Here is a 24,317-nt window from a genome sequence, read left to right on the forward strand (position 1 = left end):
AGCTTTGCTTTGGTGAGCCATATCTAATTAGCACCTCCTTATTCAGCAATATCCTGTTCTGCTGCTTAATTAAGAGTCTCTTGTGGCACATAATTCTCTGGGCTTCCTGTCTTTCTTTAGAGAAGTACACAAAAGCAGCAGGGCTCCCGCCTCACCAGGCATTAACTTGATGTGATGATGCTTTTTCTGAGAGACTTGACTTCTTGCCTTGTGCCTCCTCACCCCTTCCATGCTGAGATGCCTTGTTCCTTTCCCTCCCAGGGTCATGTCCTACACAGCATCCCCACTGCGGCATGCTCTGCTGGGTCACAGAAACATGAGATGACACTTTGAAATACCATAAACATAGGAGGAAAACAAAATAGCGGCACTCTGCACCCACATATCCAGATTCTTCTGGAAATGCGATGGAACGCTAATGGCAGGGCCGTTTTAGGCTTCTGGTCCTCTTGCACCTTTAGGTGGGTACAGGATGGGACCTGTTGTTAACTTGTTGGATTCAGCCTCTTAAATAGCAAGCATGTTCCCAAGAACAGCCAGTGGATGCTTCTTAGGTTTCAGCCCTGGAAATATGTCATCTATGTTCAAGATCACATGAGGACAAGCGTCTTAAGTAAAAACTGTAGCTGTTCTTTACTAAAGAATAGGAAGAAAAGCAGCAACAACAACACATTTTCTGCATATTGCCAAGACGCTTTCTTTTAATAATCTGTTTAAACAAACTAGTGGTACTCCCCCTTTTTTTCCTTTTTCCTTTTGCTTATTGACATAAGCATTCATTTGCTAATTTGCAGGACTTTAAACTCCACCACTGAGCCTCCTCTCTCTTTCCCGCCTCCCTACTCTGCAGTTCCTGAATGCGAGATAAATGCTTTCCTTCTTAAGGTTGCTTAGACCCTGCATGAGTCCCGGCACACATGTGTCCCCACCCACCCCAACCCAGTCTCTATCTTCTATATAAAAGTCAATGTTTTGATCGCCTTAAAGGAAATAATGAGTTAAATGGACCAATATTCTCTCCTTGGCTCTCAAACTGGGCCTTTTCATAAACGCCTCTGAGCACCTGCAGCAGCTAAGTCGTTTACACATACATAAATAAATAAATTAACAATGAATAAATAATTTAATCCTCCCGCCCTCCCCATTTGCACAATGACACCTTGCGGATTTGCTCCAAGTGAGGTTTTTTTCTTTCTTTCCCCATTTCTTTTCCCCCCCCATTTTCTTTCTTTTTTTCTGATAAAGTCCTCTCAGATACTTGCTGACTGTCAGGCTAATTTTATTATTGTTTTCGCTTGATTACTTCTGTATGACCTGGGTCGCCCTTAAAACCCACATCTCTCATGGAGGCTTCCCAAAGGCTGCCTTTCCCCCCCCTTCCTCAAAAGGGATGGAAAGTGCCTGCCATTGCTCCGGACAAAAGCCCTGGAAGGTTTTTCAGTTATTAGTCTTCTGAAGCAGCCCCTTCCGCTCACCCAACCGCAAAAAAACCTCATTAGGGGGGCACCTTTATTTTCTGGCTTCTATACGCAATGCATGTAAGGGTTACATATGTCAAGTTTCTCAGGTCTTGGATGAATCTGAACATTCTCCCCTTTAACCCTGCAGGACTCTTTAAGTTGAGCCCACCACAGGGACTCTGCTGCATCTTTTCACTTCTACATTGTCTTGGCTCAAGGGCCACGGATCCTTTAAAAATAAAAAGGAAAACGCACACACCCAGAAACAAAAACCTAAGATGAACTTGTGCACAACGGCATAGGTATTATATTGCTGCACAGAAGTGAACTTTGACAGGTGTGCATCAACAAGCAGCAACAGATAAGCAGTGTTACCACAATCTCATAAAAGTTTCTCCCCAAAAGCAAACCAAAAACCCACACCCCACTAAAAGCAACAAAAGAGTATTGTTTCATCATGAAAGCTAACATGAGCACCTGTCTGACATGTGGATCAAATACTCTCCAAATAAATTTACCCTTTCCAAAATATATGGGAAGTATTTTCATAGAATACTATGAAAATACTATGAGAATACTAGAAGGGTGAGAAGCTCATTTTTTTAAAAAAAACATTTCCAGAGGGTTCGCTGTGTTAGCAGTGGCGTAGCGTGGGTTGTCAGCACCCGGGGTAAGGCAAGTAATTTGCGCCCCCTAACCCGTGGATTTGCGCCCCCTAACCCGTGGATTTGCCCTAACCCCAGATGTTGCGCCCGGTGCGGCCGGGCCCCCCTGCACCCCCCACGTTACGCCACTGTGTGTTAGGCTGCAATCCTAGCCCACTTACCTGGGAGTTAGACACACTGCACTAAATAAGACTTAACATTGTTAAGTAGACATTGATAGGAGGATTGTGTTTTTAGTCTGTTGCAGGCAGCAGGAAAAATGAGCCTTGTGGCATTTTTAATACTAAAAAACTTATTCTGGCATAAGCTTTTGAAATGGACTCATGCCTGCAAAAACGTCTACTATAATAAGGTGGTTTTTTTTTCCATCTTTGCTGTTTTCGCCCCTACAGAAGACTAACACAGAACAGTTTTTCAGTCTTTCTGTGAAAACTGCCTATCATTTTGAAGAGGGTACGTGTATTTGGAGGGGTGTGCCTTAGTTGTCTATATGCAGGAGTCAACCTCAATGCGGTCCTGTGCATAGCTGTGCAAGTGTTTGTGTGAATTATAATAAATCATTCTTTCCTGCTATGAAAGAACAAGCAAGCTGTGTTCAGTGGCGGATTTGGGGACCTCAAATTTCTGTGATGCCTTGGGCGACACTAAAATCCAGCTCCCTCCCTGCCTCTTGTGCTCTGTCCTACATCACTGTTGCAGCGCTGTCTCCCCACCCCACCCCCAGTGCCGGTGCACAGTGTGGCCACACCAGTTGTACTACCCTAAAACCACCTCTGCCATGAGTAATGAGAATGCTATTGTGTTATATCAAGTGAAGGCGTACCTAGCTCTCTGGGGTTTTGTGCAGCTAGGGACCTGCTTGATGCCATTACATGACTTGCAGCTGGTATTGGACAGCACATGTTTTTGACTGCTGAAAGAAAACATTTGGGAGTATGGGAAGAGTGTGCAAAGCCCTGTGTCCATATTGCATTATTATTATTATTATTATTATTATTAGTCTTTGAATCCTGCCTGCCACCTTCCCATTGGCTCTTGACTGGTCTCTGTCTCTCACTTCACCCTGTTGCATGGTCCTGGGGCAGTCCAGGCTGAAGAGTCTCTAGCCATGAAGGGTTTGTTTGTTCAATAACGCTTGAAAGCACAAGTGACCTCTGTATTAAGAAGGCTGCCGGTCACTGGGTAGACCCATGCTGACTGTAAGGCTCCTCCAGCAGTTCAGGCAAATTCAAGGAGACTGAGGCCTGGTCCTAGCAAGCAGCTTTGTTCCTTACTCCCATGGGCAGAGAGAACCTTTGATTTCATGGGGATGATTATTTTTATTCTTGCCCAATCAAGGATGAAGCCCAAGGAACAAGAGATTGCCCCTTTCAGAGACGCAACAATGGATCACCTCCAGCCCAAACCACTGGGAAGTTTTCTCTGTGTTTTGTTGAGGGCTCCTGGAAACCAGCACTATACAACTTACTTAAAAGGAGAGCGCATGAGAAGGGGAGGCGGCATGAATCGACACATTGTGGGAAGACAAGATGAGAGGGAGACACACTGAACTCTTAACTCTGCCTCCAGATACTTCTCTGGCCAAGACTAACATTATTGTCCTTAATGGAAGGAAATTGAAACTACTTCCAAAGTAATTCTCAGTCTTTATCGCAGAAGGCTGAAATGAGCGGAGGCATTTCAGGGCTAGAGATGGAGACAGGAGGTTCAGAAAGTCAGGGAAATATCTGAGGGGTGTGTGTGTGTGTGTGTGTGTGAAACAAGGGGACAAGACTTTTATCCCAAAGCTATTGTAAATCTAAAGCAGGGTTTATCCTCCTCTGTGAAATGAAAATTGGGGCGGGGGGTGTTGAGATCAAGAACAACATTTGAGCCACAAAGACTGTCATGGGCCACTGCAAGTTTGCAGAATTATATGTAAATGACCTAAGTTTTGAATGTGGTGGCCTTGTGCTAATCCCAGAGAGAATATCTACTTAGCAAAAGAAAGTGAGGGAGGGTGGTGTGGTGGTTTTTGTCTAATTTGGTTAACAGTGGCCAAAAGTTGAATAAATTAATAATAATTTATATTTCCAGGGTAACACTATCTCTGTAATGCTTCTGTGCTGCAGGAGTTTCTGAATGGCTTTGCGCCAGGAGAGAGAGAAAGAAATAGTCAAAGTTTTTTTTTCTTCTTCTTTCTCTCTCCATATTCTATCTCAAGGGATGAAGAAAATGAGTGTAAGACATGTTTTCCAATAATGGGCGCCAGGCACTCAATTTCTGCCGCTTCTATATTATCCCTGTGGACATTTAACAAGCGCTATTTTCCATTTGGATTTGGAGCCACAAGTGTGTCTTGACAAAACAGACAGTTATTTCTTCCCTGTCCTCAAATTGTCCACCAATATGACCTCTTTTTAAGTCAATCTGTCACACCCGGTTTTTCTGTGTTTACAGTTTAAATGGAAGAAATACACTATGCTTTATACTCATTGTAATGAGGATTTTTTTGTCTGTCTCAGGATAATGGAGCTGATGGCTCACAAATTGTGGGTCAGCCTCTTCCATGACCTTAGTAAACAATCCAGCTCAGATCTCCCTAAAGCCTGCAGAATGAAATGGAATAAGTTAATTTACCTTCCGTCAACTGATCCGGAAGCCCAAAACACACTGAACAATGTAAAATACTGATTGACACACACGTAGGGAAATATTTTCCCCCATAGCACATGAACGAATGCTGGTCTGGAACACAGCAAAGGTAAGTGCAACCTGAGGTAATAATAGGACATTAAAATACAGGAATATTTGTGGGGTGAGAGAGAACTACACTGCAGCATGATTAATACATCTGAATTTAGAAAGTAACCTTTAGAATAATTGGATTGCCAAAACCTATACTTTTTGTTAGTTTGGCAAATTTAAAATCATTTTTTAAAAACTAACAACATTTTTCTGGTGTTAACTCTTTTGAAGTTTTAGTCAATGACACTTCTGTGAACTGCTGAAAATGAAGTCTGTTTGTCCTTTACATGGTTTTGAGATCAAATATCTGTTTATACATAAGAATGAAAAAATGCTGTACGATGACATTACTTCAGTATGGCACGAAGGATTTTTTTTCCATGGGGGAAAGCATGGACTTTGAACTCATTGAACAAAAGGAGGTGTGTTAATGCAGTTTAAAAATAATAGTTCATATGGAAAGAGAGAAACAGCGCAGATCTAGCATCAGCTGCCATATGCAAGCCAAACAGTGCTGGATTACCAAATAGGCAGAGTAGCCTATGCACCCCACGACTTTTAGGAGCCTCACAACAATGGATCAAAATAGTATTGATTTGATCTTGAGAGAAAATTACAAAAATGTATTAGGAGATAATCTGCAAGCCTAAATGAGAGATAATGACCTGGGAGACTAGGGTTCAGATCTCCATTCATTCATGAAGTTCACCTGGTGGACTTGGGCCAGTCACTATCTCTACACCTAACCTACCTTACAGGGTTGTTCAGTTGATAAATGGAAAAGAGGAAAACCATGTACGCAGCCTTGAGTTTTTGAAGGAAAGGCAGGATATAAATGTAACAACAACAACATGGGAGTTTGGGTCAGTGCATACTTGAATTTTCTTTTTTCCTTATATTGAGATCTTATATGGAGTTCACCTTCATGGCAGCTATGCCTATGTACCTCAGCAAGATTTTGTTACCATTGTTCTGAACAATTATAGAACCAAACTGTCAAAAGCCCTGGCAGTAAGTATTTTTCTTCCTTATTTGCTCTGTGTTTTACACTCCCTTTTTGGTTTTCATTTTATATATGGTAACATTCCATTCAGCCTGCAAAAGGTGACTGGGAAAGGGCATGGGGATTTATCTTTCAGGATTTGAGTACTTCAACTTCTTCATCTTAAAAAAAAGCTTATCCTCATTATGTAAGACTTCACCTTACTGTACAATGTAAAATTGGAGCCTTTCCATTTCCCTACAGGACTTCTTTGCATGTTTTGCATAAAGGCAGAAAGGGTACGATCTAAAAGCAAGTTAAAATCTCACTTCTTGCAGCCTCAGTGCATCTCTGTTGAATTGTAGCATTACTTGGCTGAAATGCATATATAAACAGAACCACAAACTATCCTGGAAAGAGCTCTCACACCTCAAGTAGGCTTAGTCATCATTTTCTTTATGGATTCACTGAGTCATTGTGCTTTGCTTTGCTTATTTAAATATGTATACTCTGCGTTTTTAGGAGCTTTCTCCAAAAAGCTGCTTACAATGTCCATTGAAAACCAACTCCATCAGACAGTACAATACAGTGGTACCTCTAGTTAAGAACTTAATTCGTTCTGGAAGTCCATTCTTAACCTGAAACTGTTCTTAACCTGAGATACCACTTTAGCTAATGGGGCCTCCCACTGCCGCTGCGCCGCCGCTGCACAATTTCTGTTCTCTCTCTCTTTTTTTTATAAGATATTTATTAAAGTTTTTAGAAGTACAACAAGAAAAATAAAAAAACTCATTTTAAACAAGAAAAGATAAAATACAAAAAAGAAAAAAAGAAAAAAGAAAAAGAAAAAACAGAGAATTGAAATCCATTAAGCAAAAAAGAAAAATCAATAAAAAATACAGCAAATCTTCCCATTACTTATCTTTCATTAACTTATTTCCCTGACCTCCTCACACCTCCCTTTTTTGTATTCTAAGTCAATTATCCATTTCAGCAAATCCTTTCCCTCTTTTCAAATTTTTGTCCTGTAAATTTATCTTAAAATTAATATAACTTTACTTTCCCTCCTTTCACCAATTAACGGTCTATTTTTCCTAAATCTTTGTAGCATTTCTGCTAAAATCACATAAATGCATTCCAACATCATTCTAACATTCATTAATCTTGCAATGTTTCTGTAAATAGTCTTTGAATTTCTTCCAATCTTCCTCCACTGACTCTTCTCCCTGGTCTCGGATTCTGCCAGTCATTTCCGCCAGTTCCATGTAGTCCATCACCTTCATCTGCCATTCTTCCAGGGTGGGTAGATCTTGTGTCTTCCAATGCTTTGCAATAAGTATTCTTGCTGCTGTTGTAGCATACATAAAGAAAGTTCTATCCTTCTTTGGCACCAATTGGCCGACCATGCCCAGGAGAAAGGCCTCTGGTTTCTTCAGAAAGGTATATTTAAATACCTTTTTCATTTCGTTATAGATCATCTCCCAGAAAGCCTTAATCCTTGGGCATGTCCACCAAAGGTGAAAGAATGTACCTTCAGTCTCTTTACATTTCCAACATTTATTATCGGGCAAATGATAAATTTTCGCAAGCTTGACTGGTGTCATGTACCACCTGTATATCATTTTCATTATATTCTCTCTTAAGGCATTACATGGCGTGAACTTCATACCTGTGGTCCATAACTGTTCCCAGTCAGCCATCATAATGTTGTGTCCAACATCTTGTGCCCATTTAATCATAGCAGATTTCACCGTTTCATCCTGAGTATTCCATTTCAACAGCAAGTTATACATTCTTGACAACGCACAATTTCTGTTCTCATCCTGAAGCAAAGTTCTTAACCCGAGGTACTACTTCCGGGTTAGCGGAGTCTGTAACCTGAAGCGTTTGTAACCCGAAGCGTTTGTAACCAGAGGTACCACTGTATAAAAATATGAAATGCAGTATAACTAAACAATAAACCAGAATAGAAAGTAAAGTACAGTAATAGAATATTCAAAAGATTAAAAAAACCAACAAGAATTTTAAAATACAGTAATAAACAAATGCTGCGATAATCCGAGCTGAAATCCCTCTGCTAGGAAATCATGAGACATATTTGGACATAATTATAACCAGCCGTAAGTTCACCACCTGCAACTAATAGTCACTTAAATCAAATGTGGATGAATAAAAATTTACAGTGCAACTTTGTATGTTTGTTCAGAAGTATGTTAATCTACAGCTATCAGAATGAGAGCAATTGCTCCAGAGACAGTGGGTTCTGTTTTCAATCCTCCACTAGAATCAGATCAAGTAACATGACTGAATCTAGCATGTTAAGATGTGGAAGTCACATCAGGAATCATCTGAGGGTGACAGAATCATGTAATTGGTCATCACTGCCCAGCTTCCCAAAGTGTATTGAATTACGCAGCAAACACCCAGGTCTCATTCAGACACTTGTTGTCTTCCATGGGATCACTGTTGGTGTGTGTGTGTGAAATTCAACTAGGATCACATGGAAACTCTAGCTATTTGAACTTTCACCTCTGCATGAGGTTGGAGGGCTGGACACACAAACACAGCCATTGTGGTATGTGCAGCATTGTAATCTTTTACCTGCTTCTGCAGTCACACAGGTTACATGACTGCTGCATGTTGATCACCCACATGTGAACACCTTCCCCACACAAGCAATGGGACATGACCATAGTTTAATGGTAGAGTATATATGTTTTAGGGACGTGGGTGGTGCTGTGGGTTAAACCACAGAGCCTAGGACTTGTCAATCAGAAGGTCGGCGGTTTGAATCCCCGTGACAAGGTGAGCTCCCATTGCTCGGTCCCTGCTCCTGCCAACCTAGCAATTCGAAAGCACGTCAAAGTGCAAGTAGATAAATAGGTACCGCTCCAGCGGGAAGGTAAATGGCGTTTCCGTGCACTGCTCTGGTTTCGCCAGAAGCGGCTTAGTCATGCTGGCCACATGACCCGGAAGCTGTACGCTGGCTCCCTTGGCCAAAAAAGCGAGATGAGCGCCACAACCCTAGAGTCGTCCATGACTAGACCTAATGGTCAGGGGTCCCTTTACCTTTATATATGTTTTGCAGGTAGAAGGTCCAAGGGCTGCTGGATGGACCAATGGTCTGGTTCAGTATAAGGCAGCTTGAAGAAATGTTCCAACCGTGGGCCCCAGGTGGACCTGGAGTCCAGCTGGTACCTAGTGCATTCCCATGTGCAATGGTGTGAGACCTCCATGGGTGCCTTAATGGGGCAGTAGTAAAACAGCTCCATGGTGAGATCTGCAATGATCCATTCAACAGAACCCTTTCTCTGTTGTGGATGCTTTGGCTGAGATTCCTGCATTACTTGGGGTCCCTTCCAACTCTACAGTTCTGTGATTCTATAATAATAATAATAATAATAATAATAATAATAATAATAATAATTTATTATTTATACCCCACCCATCTGGCTGAGTCTCCCCAGCCACTCTGGGCAGCTGCCAATCAAATGTTAAAAACAGTACAGCATTAAGTATTAAAAACTTCCCTAAACAGGGCTGCCTTCAGATGTCTTTTAAAGATAGGATAGCTGCTTATTTCCTTCACATCTGAAGGGTGGGCGCCACTACCGAGAAGGCCCTCTGTCTGATTCCCTGTAACCTCACTTCTCGCAATGAGGGAACCGCCAGAAGGCCCTCGGTGCTGGATCTCAGTGTCCGGGCTGAACGATGGTGGTGGAGACGCTCCTTCAGGTTCTATGATTTCATGACATGCTAATATGATTGTGTGAATTGGCTCCAGAGCCCTTGAGATTAAATCCTATAAGGTTTGCTTCCAAGGAAGCATGGAGATCTCAAGTCCAGGTTGCAACAACAAACAACACCATATATACACCAGGATATTCCCATCCCGCATCAAAGGACACGTCTTGTGGTGCAACCTGGCTCCTATCAAACCAATAGCAAAATAACCTACTGAATTTCTTGGTGTACAATACCATCCTTAGCCATTTGGCACAGGCATCTCCCCCATCGCTTAAATACAGTTTCCATTCCCCTTAGCTGTGTTTGTTTCTTCTAAAAATGCTTTCTTTAAAAAGGTAAAACAAAACAAACCTAATGTGCACCTAACCTTACTTCATTTGTGCCAAAATCAGAGCAAACATTTAGAAGAACTGGCTGGCAGAAGATGAATAAATAAACACAGCAAACATATCTCAGGCTGAACCTTTTTCCAGAAGTATATCTTTATTTCACTCCACCGTTAATTTCATATCTATTTACAGTTGTGGAAGGAGGCCAGATAATTTATTCTCTTGAAATAATATAAATAGGTAATACGCACAGGTGAGCTCAGCACTGCCTGGCCTTGGAAGGCATTTTGGGCCTTTAGGAACTGCAAGACGTGGAGAAGGTCAATGGCATGGCAACACCGGGAAGGCAAAAGCCATACACTTCTCTCTCTCTGGCAGCTCTTTAAGACACAGGGACCCTTTTGGACAACCAGCTGGCAACACCAGACGTAGGCTATAGCACCGAAGGATGCTGGCCAGAAGGCAGGCTGAATGTGTTGGGGTGGGAATGGCCAATTAGGTTGAGGTAGTGGCGGTCCAGACTTTGCACGGATGACAAGAAGGTGCTGCGCTGCTGCCCGGGGCCAGTGAGGGGCACAGGAGCATTGGGGAGGTAGGGGATAGTGGGACTCCTAGCGGAGCTGTGCCAGGAAAAAGGGCTGTGTCCAGATCCCTGCTGGAACACAGGGTCATTGGGGCTGTGGCCCAAGCAGTCTGGAGCTGGTGGGAGCTGATAGGAGAAGTCTGGCTCTGGGAGAGATCCCAGTGAGGAAAAGATGGGTTCGGTGACAAAGCGAGCTTTGGACTGCAGGAAAGCCAGGATCCGGGCGTACTTGGTGTCCTTGGTCTCCATTCTCTCCACTGTGGTCAGGTAGTGAACTAGGTTCTTCATGCACTCGTGGTAGCCATAGTGAAAGTAGTTGGCAAATTCAGCTAGAAGCTCTGTTGGAAAGAAAGAAAAATTGGGTTAGAGCAGTGGTTCCTATTCACATGGAGGAAGCCTAAAAGGCCATTAACTGTTTATAACTCATTCTTGAACGGCCCCCCTTCAAAATCAAATTGCCCCCTATGGGGCGTGTGGTTGGAAACCATGGCTTGCCTACATGGGGCAGGAAGAAACTCAAACACCCCACCCTACAATCGACACCTTGTTTTTCCTGCCTCTTGCAGCAAATTAATGGGAACCTGTTTTAATCTAATTTAGTAAGCAGAGTTTGGAAACTAGTGCTTCCCAAGTAGGGGGTCTCAGTGGAGTGGCCAAGTAAAAAAGTAGGGCAAGGCTCCTGCACCTTTGCAGGTATTCACCTGTATCTTCTTCACCTGACCATTTTACACATGGGGAAAGGTGCATTGGTTAACATGGGCATCCTTTGGAAGGCAATGCAACAAAGGATGCTTCAAGAATGTTGCTGTTTTCGGATAAGATTCAGCCATATACTGGCAAATTAAAGTTGCACAACTAGAGTTGGTTTGGTGCTCTTGTGTGACAAAGGGCTCATCCACACTTACATTTGTATCATGATCTCTAGGCTGGGGGCCAAGAGGTATTCCTTTTGTCCTGCCACTTCCCCTGGGAAAACCTGCGGTTTACTACTGCATCAGAACAAACGTCAAATGGGTTTTCTCCAGATTTATGTATGTACTGATTCAGCAGTAAACTGTGGGTTTTCCAGGGGAAGGCAGAGGGACAGAAGAAAAACCTCTCAGACCCGTGCCTAGAAATCATGGGGCAAATGGAATAAATTGCAGGACAAAATGGAGTGTGGATGAGCTCACTCCCTACTCCAGTGATGGGAAAAGACACTGGAAAGTGTGAGATAACAATCGCTTGATGTGACATCACATAACCTCCCCACAATAACTCAAAATGAATGCTCAGTACACATCCCATGAAGCCTAACAAATCCGGGGTAGATCAGCAAATGCAGCATAAGAACAGAGCAACCCAAGCTCTGCAGTCTTGCTAGTTAAGGTGGGAAAAGCAGCTATGCTTAAAGCACATTTGAAGCACAGGTTCCCACTCAAAGAATTCTGAGCACTTTTGTTTCTTAAGGGTTGCTGGGAATTGCAACTCTGTGATGAGTAAACTACAGTGCCCAGAGATATTTGATGGAAATAATGTGCTTTAAAGGTATAGTGTGTACACAGCCTCAGAGTGTACTGATAAATTCTCAGCCAACAATTTTGCACTGGACTTCCCCCCTATGTAGCCAGGTATATACAAAAAATATACACCTATTTGAGTATATGTTCACATCATATACACCTGCTGAGTATTAATGCTTCATCTAGCTGATGAAGTGGGCTGTTGGTCACAGAAGATTGTGCCATAATAAATGCATTATTTGTTCATTATGCTACATCTCACAAGACTGTAAAATCCTTCCTTGTCAGGGAATGAAGTTATCTTGCTGGATCAAACGAAATGTTGTTTGAGTCCTGCACTCTTGTCTCCAGAACCACCCAGGCTTGGAAAGCTCAAAGCAACCCCTAAGTTACTGTAATGCACTGTCTCTAATCACGGAGAGCTCCACCTTCCATTAATTTGCTTACTCCTTTTGGGGGGGGTTAATTCAAATGAAGGATTGTTTATTTATGTTCCATGCATTCCATTCACTGTAAGGTAGAATCACTGATTCCTAAATTACATACTGAAAACTGAGGCCACCCCCCCCACACCCATTTATCTGGGAGCAGGCCCCATTGGAATCAATGGGGCTTACTTCTGAGAAGATTTATAGAGGATTGCACTGGGGGTCTGAGTCTAAGAGCTAGTGGGTTGCCCTTGGCGATTTAAACCCTGGACCACTAATCTGGTCGTGAAAACGTTTGTGTCCAAAATCCCTCCCAGTGTCGCGAGCTGGGATTTCTTTTCCTCTCCACCCGTGTCGCCAGGATCCCCCAATTTCCCACAGCAAAGGGTGATCCATTCCCAAGGCTTCTCAGAGCTCAGCCAGCAGTTCCTGGCCAAGGGTCTTCTCCCTGCGCGCCTGCATGGCCAGAAACGCACAGCCACGGAAGAAGAGCGCGCCTACCCTTTTCTCTCCCCCGAGGGAAATCTGCAGAGTGAAGGGCCCGCAGGTACTGGACGGTCATCTCCAGGATCTCCGCTTTCTCCAGCTTGCCGGAACTCTGAAATGCACAAAGGCAGACAGGACTTCAGGGAGTTGTTTTCCAACCCCGTGCACCCGGAGCTTTGAATCCAGCAGTGTGAGTTAACCTAACGACAAAAAGGCTTGCAAATGAGCAGGAATAAGCCACACTTGTTTCATTCACAAAGCTATGATCACAAACCCCTTATTTTGCAAAATGCCACATACACACACTCCTTTCCATGCAAAAAGAACAACAGCAGCCACTCCTAAGAAACCCCACGTACGCAAATTGCTTCCCCTCTCGGCCGAAAAGACGCAAAACGCAACTTTGGGATGCGCACCTGTTTTGCCAAAGCCATTGGCACTGTCTTTCCGAGTTCGTTCAGACAGCGGTTGATCCGGTCCCTTCTCCTTTTCTCGATCACTTTATGGGAGACCGGGATCCTCTGGAAAATGCATGAGAACGACAGGCTTAGGCTAGACACACGTGTGGTATGGCAAGATGGAAGGGAGCATCGCATCAGAACGCGAAGTCGCTCCATCACCTTTAATTTTTCTTGACGTCTCCAGACACTTCTCTGCCCTTCAACAACCTATTTCTGTACAGCTTGGAACAGCCCTTTAAGAGCCAGGCACTTGTGAGCTCCTCCTATCCAACTCTCCAAGCTTTTGACATATTGGAGACAAAAAAGAAACAAAAACCTCCCCAAAACTTAGCAATGCAGCATCCCTACTGCTGGAGACGATGATGAGCCCATCATCTGCTGATGGTACCATTATCCTAAGAAGGCAAACTGGGGTGGGGGACTGCAAAGCCTCAAAACTGAGATATTGGAAACTTTCATACGAGATATGAAACGTCCAGATATATGAAGCGCCAAATACTGCAAGGTTCCTATATCTCAGCAGTTTCGAGACTTCGCCTCTTTCTTTCTATTTCCTGAGTTCTGGTACTGCCCCCCCCATCCCACACATCATCACAAGCCTCAAAACCGATGTCTAAGCCTGTGCAGCTAAGAGCCACCAGTTCCTTGAGGAAAGGTCGAGCCCGGTGGCAGCGCGCAGGGCACCTTCCCTTCTCCAACTCACTTTCCGTTCCTTCAATTTGGAGGCCATCGTGACAAGAAGCCGCTGCTGGGAGAGAAGCTCGCAGAAGGCACCCGATGTCCTCCTCCAAGTGGCCCAGGTGGATTGCAGAGCCCTAACTTCCAAGGGGCGGTTTATAAAGCGATCATTTCTGAGGGAGGGTGGGGGGATATATTCATGGCCTGCCTGATTCCCCAGGATTAGGGAAAGCAGCGTTAGGAGGAGGAGGAGGCATGCATTAAAGATCAGTTTTTTAAAATGTGTGTGTATGTTCGGGTCTTCCCCCACCCACCCCACACCCCCAGCCTAAGGGGCGTGTGAGGGTGGGGTGGGGGGACGTCAGATCAGCTTTGTCACTCCACGTGGCCCTTCAAAGGACACGTGATCGGCCCCCCGAAGGGTATTTGCATGGCAACGACCCGCGCAGGGCTGAGGGAGCTGAGCGCAGTGGCGCGCCTGCAGGCTGCGAAACACTGGCCGTCTTCTTTCACTGGGCCGCCAAGCGCCTGGTCGGTCTCTCACACGACGGCCGCCTGTTTACAAATCCCAGGCACCCCACGCTCTCCCCCCCAGCCCAACACACACATGCACACACCCTGCCGCCCCCCTTCCCTGTCCAAGCGCTGACTGCATTTTAAAGCCTGTCCAGAGTCATTAAAGTAATTAAGTAAGCCCTTAATAGGCTGTTCCGCCCAGTTCAAGGAAGAGCCCTTGGAGACGGAGTGGGCCCGTTTGTTCTCAGGCTTTTCTCACACGACTTGGTGACACGTCCATCTTTATGAGAGATGGCAGCCAGGCCTTTTTGTTTCTCCCGCTTTATGTGGCGGGGACACCCCGGCAGGTGTGGGGACTGGAGGCTGGCACGAGATTCTCTCCCCCCACCCCGTCCTTTAAATTTTTCTCTCCTCCCCTCTGCAGACCTTAGGAGCCTCCGTCAAACCTTTGGCACACGACGGTCGTTTCTGTAGTGTGTGTGTGTCTCTCGAGGTTGTTATTTTTCCCCTCCTCCTCTCCGCTTTGGAGAGGCTCAATTTGTAGCCTATTATCCTATAGGAAAATATCCCATTGAAAAGTGTGAATGGTTTCATTGGGCCTAAATCTTAATAATGCGGGTCAAAGAAAAGAGGGGCAAAATAAAGAGGGGATCGCAGCTGGTCTGAGAGTGCATTATGTGGTGTCACCTGCGAGAAGGGTCGCCTACAGACCCCCTATTCATTTGCCTAATTTTGGTCAATTTAACAAACTTCAGGAGAAATTATTGTGGCATTGTTAGGGAGGGTAAAGCTTTCTGATCGAATTAACAGCATGTTTTGATCCGGTAAATGTCATTAGAAAGAAAGAAACAATCGCGTTTAAAGGGGCTGGGAGTGAAATGCGCCAAGTGGAGACGCCAAAGCGCAACGCTCACAAAGGGAGCAAGTAACTGCCACAGGGAACTTTTGTACACGCACATTGCTGAAGTTTTTACACAAAAAGGCATTATTTCATACTTGAATACGTCTAATCCAACAATTGTCTATTTTCTGCAAACATATTTTCACAGCATTGTTAACTTTTTTCCTAGGGCCTCTGTTCTGGCAGCCGCGCTTCTCGCCTTGAGAGCGCAAAGGGCTGTCTTTTTGGGGGGCAACAAGTTTGTCCGAGGGGGGGCCGGAGAGGGAATAATGGAGCTTGGGGAAGTTGCTTGCTTTCTTTTGAAAGGCTTGAAGAGGAAAATATCGAAAACACACAAACAGGAACTTGAGGAAATTAGCTAAAAAAGAGGGTGTATCCTTTTCCTCTCCAAAGCTTCGGAGCGCATTTTCGTGCCTCTTTCAACTTTCATTGGCACCTTCTTATTTAGTTGTATAGGGACACCCCCGCCCCTCAAACAAGCCCAATTTACACATCGACTAAATGAATAACAAATTCAACTCAGAATGTGACTATAGTTTGCACGTCCAAATAAAAACATCACCTAGACTTTGGAGATGTGTGCCAGTGTATCCAAACTTTAGTCCGTTCCATCGTGGAAACGGTGTATTCTCCAAAGCAATATTATGAACGTGTTTTTAAAAAAAGAGTCAGAAATATAGTTTCAGAGAGACGTTCTGCAAACTGTTTTAAGAAATAGGTTACTGTTCTCCTCCCTGATTTTTATAATTTTATTTTTAGATGAAGGAAACTGTGCCATTTAATATCTCCTAGAACTGTAGTTTTGGTTTGCTTTTGGTTATTTTGTATTTCTTTTTTTGATTGCTGCAAAATGCAAATTCTGATTCTTGTCTGTTTAAAGAGCTCTTGCTTCTTGATGCTTTGTCTGTAACCTGTTTTGTCTGCAACCTGATGGGTGACTAAACAAACCCCTACAAAATGTTATCCAAAACTGTGCGTGTCTTGCACGGTTCAGTCTGGGGGGGAGACGCTCCTGATTGTTGTCCTGTTTGCAAGATACACTCTTTCAGAAGGCTTGTAGGTTTCAGTATATTCAATTCTGCACAATGGGATTAGAAACTAACCGTTATCATCCAAATTAACTAAACTGTGAATAGTAAATGTGGGAGCTTTATTTCTCTCCCTCTCTTTCCAGCCAGTGGAGATGGAGTTGATCCTCTTACTGTCTGTGTTAACCGCCAGCTGCAGGCACCTGCAAGGCAACCCCCTTTTTTTTACACCACTCAACTTGTTTATTTGCTTCTTTTTCCCTGCCGGAGAATTGTGTCTCGGTCAGGACAGGCTTGGATGAGGTGCAGGTTCAGGCTGACAATGGAAGCTAGAAAGGAAACATGCAAAGTGGATATGACAGGGGTGATGGAGCCGGAGTGCTGGAAACGTTATGGCATATTAAGGGGAGATGTTTGCTTTTACTTCTGATTTCTAACGTTACATCTCTGCTCAGACTAACAATGAGGGGTCCCAGACAGACATTATGAGCTGCTTTGGAAAGCTCTTGACACATTTCCAGTTGGAGACTTCCAGAGCATTTATCGTTTAACTCTCCAGAAAAACACAAAACCCACACCACTCTTTTATTCATCATGAACAGTACAGTGCACATGTTTCATACATTTAGAAATGGGTACTCCCTATGGCCATGATTTCATGTATATACATAGAAAAAGCTCCCTTGGTTTGTGATTTATTTTTAAGCACTTTAGCAATGAGGATTCAACACAGACATAAATCTGGAAAACGCTCTTGTTTTTCTTTACACACAAGAAACAAGGCAGTTTGAATGCAAAGCAGTTCTTTCCATCCATTTATTTAAAGGCTACAATCCTCTGTGTATTTTACTTGGGAGCAATCTCCATTGAATAGAATGGGACTTACTGTGTAAACACGCAAAGGATTGGACTTAATGCCTCACGCTAACATACACCTGTTAAAGCGCTGCTGCAAATTGACACCGAATACCATACAGCTATTAATATATAATATTAATTATTTCTTAATTATGCGGAAATTGCATACATTAATGTTAAGAATGTAAATGATATAGAAACATGACATAAACACATAAAAGCACTGACACCAGCATTTGAGCACAGTTGGCATACTTGAAAGACACCCCCCCCCCATTCAAAACCTTATTGGGAAATTATGCTGTAACTTGCACTTGTTTTAATAGGCTAATATCTGGCAAGAGACATACCACACAAAAGCAAGAAGAGGTTCTTGTTTTTACTTCAGCATTGCCTCTCTACTCAATCCTTATTCCATAGTAGCCATTTGCTTCATTTAAAGAAGGATCTTTGATGACGGGGATAAAGTTATAGAGAGTCATCCATAGGCATAAATGCAAGTTGGGGCTGGCAGTGAAACAATAATTTCAAATGGTTTTGGATCTTTGTTGAGCTTCGCACACCCTTATTTCAGATCCAATCCATCTGTTTTTGTTTTGTGTTGTTATGGAAAGAAATTGAATTGAGGTTCTAACACCCCAATCCTAGGAATTTTTACCAGGAAGTAAGTCCCACTATAATCAATATGTAGCTAATGTAAAGGCAGTGTTGTGCAGTGGTTAGAGTGCTGAGCTAGGAATCTGGGAGAGCAGAGTTCAAATCCCTACTTGGCCATGATGCTTGGGTTAGTAACTTTCTCTCAGCCTAGCCTACTCCACAAGGTTGTTGTGAGGGAAAATGGGGGAGGGGATTGTGTATGTCACCCTGAACTCCTTGGCGGAACGGTTGCATGGAAAAATAATTGTAATCATGGCCAAAAAAAAAAAAAAAAGGAACTTATTCCCACATAAATGTGTAAAGGATGGGCAGGCCACAGGCCTGGGCAGGCCGGGTCATCCTCTTATATACCTGCTGGGATTGACAAGGCATCTGACCATCACCTGAATCTCAGAGCTCTCCTGAAGAGCTGCCTCTGATTAGTTATCATTTAACTCTTGGGGGAAATAGTTAGCATCACATGTCATGTGCATGGAAGTTGCCAAACCAATTAACCAACTAGAAGGATTACTGTTAATAGCGCCAGTTTTCCTATAACTTGATATTGCTGGATAGTTTTGATGAACTGCAAAAGCATTATTAGTTTGCTTTCTGTTGCCACCCTGGAACTTTTCTTTATTAGTGCCACTTTGTTTTGTATGATTTCTTGCAGATGAAGGAAAAGAACCTTTCTGCTTGTATATATTGATAATATAATTTTGGTTACTGAGGACAAACAAGATTGTACAAAAACAAAATGACAGGGCAGGAACTACACAGAGCAGGGCCTTTTCACTGGTGGTGCCCTGCCCTCGCATGAAGTTTTGGGTTAGCAATTTTGGGAGAGGGGAGACTGCCTGCTGGGGAGCGGGCGGGCTGGCAAGGCCCCCTAGATTTAGAGGCCCTAGGCCTCATCCTACTTAGCCTATACATAAATTTGGCACTGCTCCTTACATTATGCAATGCACATCCTGGGGTGCAACCTATGTAACCCCCAGTTGCAGTGCCCCTTTCAGAATAGGGAATGGGGAGCCTATGGCCTTCCAGATGTTTGGGACTACATCAGCCCCAGTCAGCATTGCCAATGGACATCTGCAGGGCCACAGGGTCCTCCTTCCTGACTTATAAGGTGATGTACATTCCCTTCATTGTGACCTGCCATTAGTTGTGCACAACACACTTATCCAGCTCTGAGCCACTGCTGCTTTCTCTACATAGTCTACACCTGCCTTAAGACAGCCTGGTTCCCTCCAGGTGCTTTGGACTACAACTCCCATCAGCTCCAACCAGCATGATGGGAACTGTAATCTGTAACATCTAGAGGTTGGCAAAAGCTAGCCTACATTCTGGGTTTTTAATTCTGGCTACCTAATTGACAGATGAGAGGTTTTTCTCATTTTCTTTTAAATATAAAAATACACTCCACTGAGGAACTCAAGGTCTTGGGAGCTATTTTATTACCTTATTCCAACACAGGTAGATGATGGAATTTGAAATGAAGCCCATTGTAGAATCATAGTATTGTGGAGTTGGCAGGGACCCCAAAGATCATCTGGCCCAACCCCTTGCAATGCAGGAATCTCAGCTAAAGCATCCATGACAGATGAAATGTAAAATGTTTGATGGCAGATGAAATGTAAAATGTTTGCTGGCTAACACTGGTATGTATTTATTATCATCTATTTACTGTCAATCTAACAGATGACGTATGACTTATATAACATGCACAATTATATATATATATATATTACAGATAAAGCATGTTGCTGTTAAACAAACCCCATTAAAGCAATCTATGGCTGCGTGAGAAGTTTCCAAAGCCCACCTGAAAAATAAAACCTCCCGCTGGCTTCAGAAAATGCTCAAGCTCAGAGTTGGGTGGACCTCTGGAGGAAGGCTGTTCCAGAGGTAAGAGTTCAATCTCAAGAATGCATTAATAAGATTATCAGTATTTATAGAATCATAGAGTTGGAAGGGATCCTGAGGATCATTTAGTCCAACCCCCTGCAATGCAGGATTATACAGCTGTCCCATACAGGAATCGAACCTGCAACCTTGGTGTTATCAGCACCATGCACTTTCCAGCTGAGCTATCCAGGCTGGTGAAGGTCTTTGTAACATGCAGTTCCTAAGCTGTGCAATGATACTGGCAATGAGGGCTCTTTGCTTTTCACAGATCCTTTTATATCATTGGCAGTAGCAGACGGTGGGTCAGAACTTCACTTGTTGTGCATGCTCATTTAGTTCTTGAATCAGAGAAGCCAAGACTAACTGTGGGATCCTATACATGCTTGCTCAGACACAGGGTCCATTGAGTGCCAATGAGATGCACTCTCCAGTTGGCAGGAGCTGAGACAGAGCAACGGGAGCTCACCCCGTTGTGGGGATTCAAACTGCCAACCTTCTGATCTGTAAGCCAAGAGGCTCAGTGGTTTAGACCACAGCGCTGCAACCCCTTTGACTGGAGCATCCAGGGGTCCTTTACCTTTACCTTTACTCTCCAGTAAGTGGATGTTTTATTTCTGGAGAATTCTTCAATCTCACTCCAGAATCTGCTGCAGTCTTCCCACCTCCCACACCTCTGCTTGGGACCTTTGTAAGGATGAGATACCCCTTAAGGATTTACTCCTGCTCTCCCTGGTGACTTTCTGGGGGCTGCTATTTCCCATTTGGGCAAAGGAACATGCATATATTTTGCAATTGGTCTTTTCTGAAATATTAAGATTTTGCTGTTTAATTTTTTGTGTTTAAGTTGTACTTTTTAAATTTATTTTTTGGTTGAGTTTTGTATCTGGGAATTATCGTGTGTGAACTGCCTTGGGGGCTTTTTTCGGGGGGGGTGTTGAAAGGCAACATAGTAATAAACTTTAACTATAGCACTAACCATCTAAGGAAATTATTAATAGCTGCAAATTCAGTATGAAGTTGTTTATGGGAGCTGAAGCTAAATAACAACCACCAGTGCTAAATCCTAGGGATGTTGACATTGTAGATTTGGCTTGTTCTGGTGTATGCAATGCTTTTTGTTCTGTTTTGCAGCTGTGCAATTTGTGTTTATATTTCTAGTTACAGGTAGGTAGCCATGTTGGTCTGCCGTAGTCGAAACAAACAAACAAAAAAATTCCTTCCAGTAGCACCTTAGAGACCAACTAAGTTTGTTATTGGTATGAGCTTTCGTGTGCATGCGTCTCTGAAGAAGTGTGCATGCATACGAAAGCTCATACCAATAACAAACTTAGTTGGTCTCTAAGGTGCTACTGGAAGGATTTTTTTTTTATTGTGTTCATATTGTAATAGCCATTGGCTACAAACAATCAAACTGATTGGGGGGAAACCCACCAGCTAGACTTAAAAGCAGATCTTTTAAAAGGTCTTACAAACTTTTAAATAAAAAGGTCTTAGAAACTTTTGGGGGAATATGGGAAGAAGGGGAACATATGTTAACTTTGATAAGAATATCATCTTATCATTTCGGGGCTTTAAAGGACTTACTCCTAGCAGTTGTGAGGAGTTTGTGCAGGAGTGTCTGGTCTGGGGGCGGGGACAACCACAGCAGCAAGAGGAGTGGGAGAGTGAGAGAAAGTGATGAAGTGGCTTAATGGTTAAACCAGCACCTTGAGTTGTGGCTCAGAAGGAAACAAATAAGCAATGTTATTTGCAGAACAGTGGTCAGATATGCACATGCCACTCCATATCCTTTTAAGAAGGCAGCTATAGTGTTTCTCACCCACTGAAACTTCTGAGTCATCTTCAAGGGCAGCACCACCTACAGTGAATTACAGAGGTCAATTTTAATGGGCTTTTAGAAATTTATTCCCTCGATTTTCTTACACACACAAAAATCAAAGCAGCTAACAATCCAAACATTAAAAAACAAAGAACACCCATGCAAAAGAAAAACAGCAGAGCAGATTGTCAAGATGGGAGAGGAGAAGCAGATGGTGCCATTGAGCAGAAAACACCACATCGCTATCTTCCCAAACTGTCTCTGAGCTTTAAAAAATACAAAACCATGTCTGAATGAACACCAGGAAAAACTGCCCAATGTAATATAATAAATATGCTTGCTTACAGTGGTATGTAGTTATCGTTGTCTAATGACTGCTCATCTATCAAAGAGGTGATATGTGGCATATATAACAAAAAAAGAAATTTAATAATAATTGCAGTTATGGTGCTAGTAAACAAACCCTTTCATAGTAATCTGTTGCTGTAGTCAGTTTCCAATGCCTGCCTGAAGAAAAGTACCTTCCATTGGCTTCAAAAAATGCTCAAGCTCAGATTTTGGTGGAGGTCCAGAAGGAGGCTGTTCTAAAGGCACATCCTTTCTACACAACTAGAGGCGTGACCCTGATAATGTGCTTGGCAATAAAGCTTTCATCATGAACCTGCTGAAGGCTCCTTCTATATGCCAGGCCACCTGCAATCATTTTCTCCTAGGGCCAGTTTTTTTTAAAATGTGCCAAGACAGAGATGGCTACAAGCCCCAATAATCTCCCTCCTTGTCTCTCCCGCAATAATCTCCCTCCTTGGATGACCTGCACATGTGTGTCCTGTGGGCAAGAGGGTGGGGCAGCCACAGTCCTGTCCTGTCTAAAAAAACCTGATCTGAATTTGCTCCTATCATGCAGCTATTAGAGAAGAGGAGCTCTGCCAGAAAAACAGCTTGGCAACTCAACCAGAGCAAACCAGTATTAGGGGCCTGGGGTAGACAGGGTGTTCTTGTTCTCCTAGCTGTGTTTAGGAAGTCCAACAAGACTCCACAGGCTTCTACATTTCTTCTTCATCGTCCTCTCACATGCAAACTCAGCTAGTGTTGCCAATCCTTCTCTTAACCCTGGTTCAAGCCTCTGCCTGAAAACTAGCCATGGTTAGCATTAATATTGGCAGAAATGGAGCTGTGCAGCATGATTACCTCTGAAAAGAGAAAGGAAGGGAGTTTGCATAGCAGAGGAGAAGGAGGGAGAGGTGAAGCACACAGGTTTTCTTGCTCTCTTAACCCTGGTTAAAGGTAAAGATAAAGGGACCCCTGACCATTAGGTCCAGTCATGGCCGACTCTCGGGTTGTGGTGTTCATCTTGGCTTTTTTGGCCGAGGGAGTCGTCGTACAGCTTCTGGGTCATGTGGCCAGCATGGCTAAGCCACTTCTAGCGAACCAGAGCAGTGCATGGAAATGCCGTTTACCTTCCCGCTGGAGCGGTACCTATTTATCTACTTGCACTTTGATGTGCTTTCAAACTGCTAGGTTGGCAGGAGCAGGGACCGAGCAACAGGAGCTCACCCTGTCACGGGGATTTGAACCGCAGACCTTCTGATCAGCAAGTCCCAGGCTCTGTGGTTTAACTCACAGCGCCACCCACGTCCTTGGTTAGGAAGTCAGAAATCATACATGTGCAATAGGTCAATGTCAAGGTGCTAAGGATGAGTGCAGAACCCATATCCCCGGCATTTTATATTTTATGATCCCTGAATGGCTCACATTTAGTTAGAACTGCCTGATGCAAAATTTAACATGGCTGTATGTGCAGTCCCTGTCCTGTAAATCATATGCCATTCCAACAGATAAACTAGACATGTCTGGAACCTGAATGGCTCCTATATGTTTAAGAGCAGCTTGAGCTACAGTAGCCTTCCCTGGCTTGGTGCGCTGCCGATGCTTTGGAGTACAACTGTAAACCGCCCTGAAATCTACAGATGAAGGGCAATATACAAATGTAATAAATAATAACAATAATGATAACCATGCAGGCTGCAGTAGATAGAAATTGCAGTCCGAGATAAGGGGAGGGCAGCAGGTTGGGGGGAGGCTGACCTATAGAAATCAGCAGATGAAACTTTTCAAGGCCATGAGATAAGCATTATTCTCCGCCAATCATGGCAGAAAGGCACCAGAGCAGAACCCAGTTAAAAGCTGGCGACCTTATAGTTCCTGTGGATTTGACCAACTACCCAAGGCAGAAATACCTTTTTAAATCTAATTTTGGTAAATTTATACCCAGTTTCTATAAGAATCTAGCTTCAAACCCAGGCATAGAGGGATGCTCTGGTCATACTGCCACCAAGTGGACAATGCTAGACCCTAATTAACAGTTGTAGACATTAGGCAGCCTTCCCTCTTCCTAGCGATGAGGCCAGGTTAACATAGAAGGGGGAGCAGCGAACAAAGTGCAGTCTGAGCACTATTATCCATATTGTGCTTCCGCAACTGTCTTCCAAGTGTTGTTGTTCATTTGCTGTGCCTTCTCTGGTTTCGTTTTTGTATCACTACTGATGCAAAACAATAAACGATAGGTGCAAATGATAACTTGACAACTCTACCCATCTCCACCA

At 43.6% G+C, this 24,317-nt stretch overlaps 1 protein-coding gene and 1 long non-coding RNA gene across 4 annotated transcripts in view; one reads left to right on the plus strand and one right to left on the minus strand.

The window, feature by feature from the left end:
* The window catches only part of LOC128420815 (uncharacterized), a 51,548-nt gene that overhangs the window by 21,285 nt on the left and 5,946 nt on the right, over window positions 1-24,317 (plus strand). Inside the window, exon 3 of one of the 2 annotated variants that reach the window (XR_008332135.1) lies at window positions 3,464-4,392. The exons of the other annotated variant lie outside the window; for it this stretch is intronic. This is a non-coding gene — a long non-coding RNA (uncharacterized LOC128420815). Of the gene's footprint in view, window positions 1-3,463; window positions 4,393-24,317 lie in introns of those variants that run through there. 2 annotated transcript variants of the gene reach the window in all.
* HELT (helt bHLH transcription factor) lies at window positions 10,034-14,343 on the minus strand. Of its 2 annotated transcripts, XM_053402755.1 has the most exons (4): window positions 14,074-14,343; window positions 13,326-13,430; window positions 12,925-13,021; window positions 10,034-10,831 (listed from the first exon to the last, which is right to left on the minus strand). In XM_053402755.1, the coding sequence occupies exons 1-4, from the start codon at window positions 14,098-14,100 to the stop codon at window positions 10,344-10,346; spliced, it is 717 nt and encodes a 238-aa protein (XP_053258730.1). In that variant the 5' UTR covers window positions 14,101-14,343; the 3' UTR covers window positions 10,034-10,343. The 2 variants fall into 2 exon arrangements, with proteins under 2 accessions (XP_053258730.1, XP_053258729.1); XM_053402754.1 differs by lacking the exon at window positions 14,074-14,343 and having other exon boundaries at window positions 13,326-13,902.

This window comes from Podarcis raffonei, chromosome 9 (assembly GCF_027172205.1).
Source record: "Podarcis raffonei isolate rPodRaf1 chromosome 9, rPodRaf1.pri, whole genome shotgun sequence".
In the NCBI taxonomy this organism is placed as follows: domain Eukaryota; kingdom Metazoa; phylum Chordata; class Lepidosauria; order Squamata; family Lacertidae; genus Podarcis; species Podarcis raffonei.

Bases quoted from the DNA above. Each gene is read 5' to 3' on its own strand.
- HELT (XM_053402754.1), bottom strand. From the start codon at position 13,526: ATGGAGCGACTTCGCGTTCTGATGCGATGCTCCCTTCCATCTTGCCAT. The intron at 13,022-13,325 runs GTGCGCATCCCA...TGTGCATTTCAG, and splicing joins CAATGGCTTTGGCAAAACAG to AGTTCCGGCAAGCTGGAGAA. The intron at 10,832-12,924 runs GTAGGCGCGCTC...TCTTTCCAACAG, and splicing joins CCCTCGGGGGAGAGAAAAGG to AGCTTCTAGCTGAATTTGCC.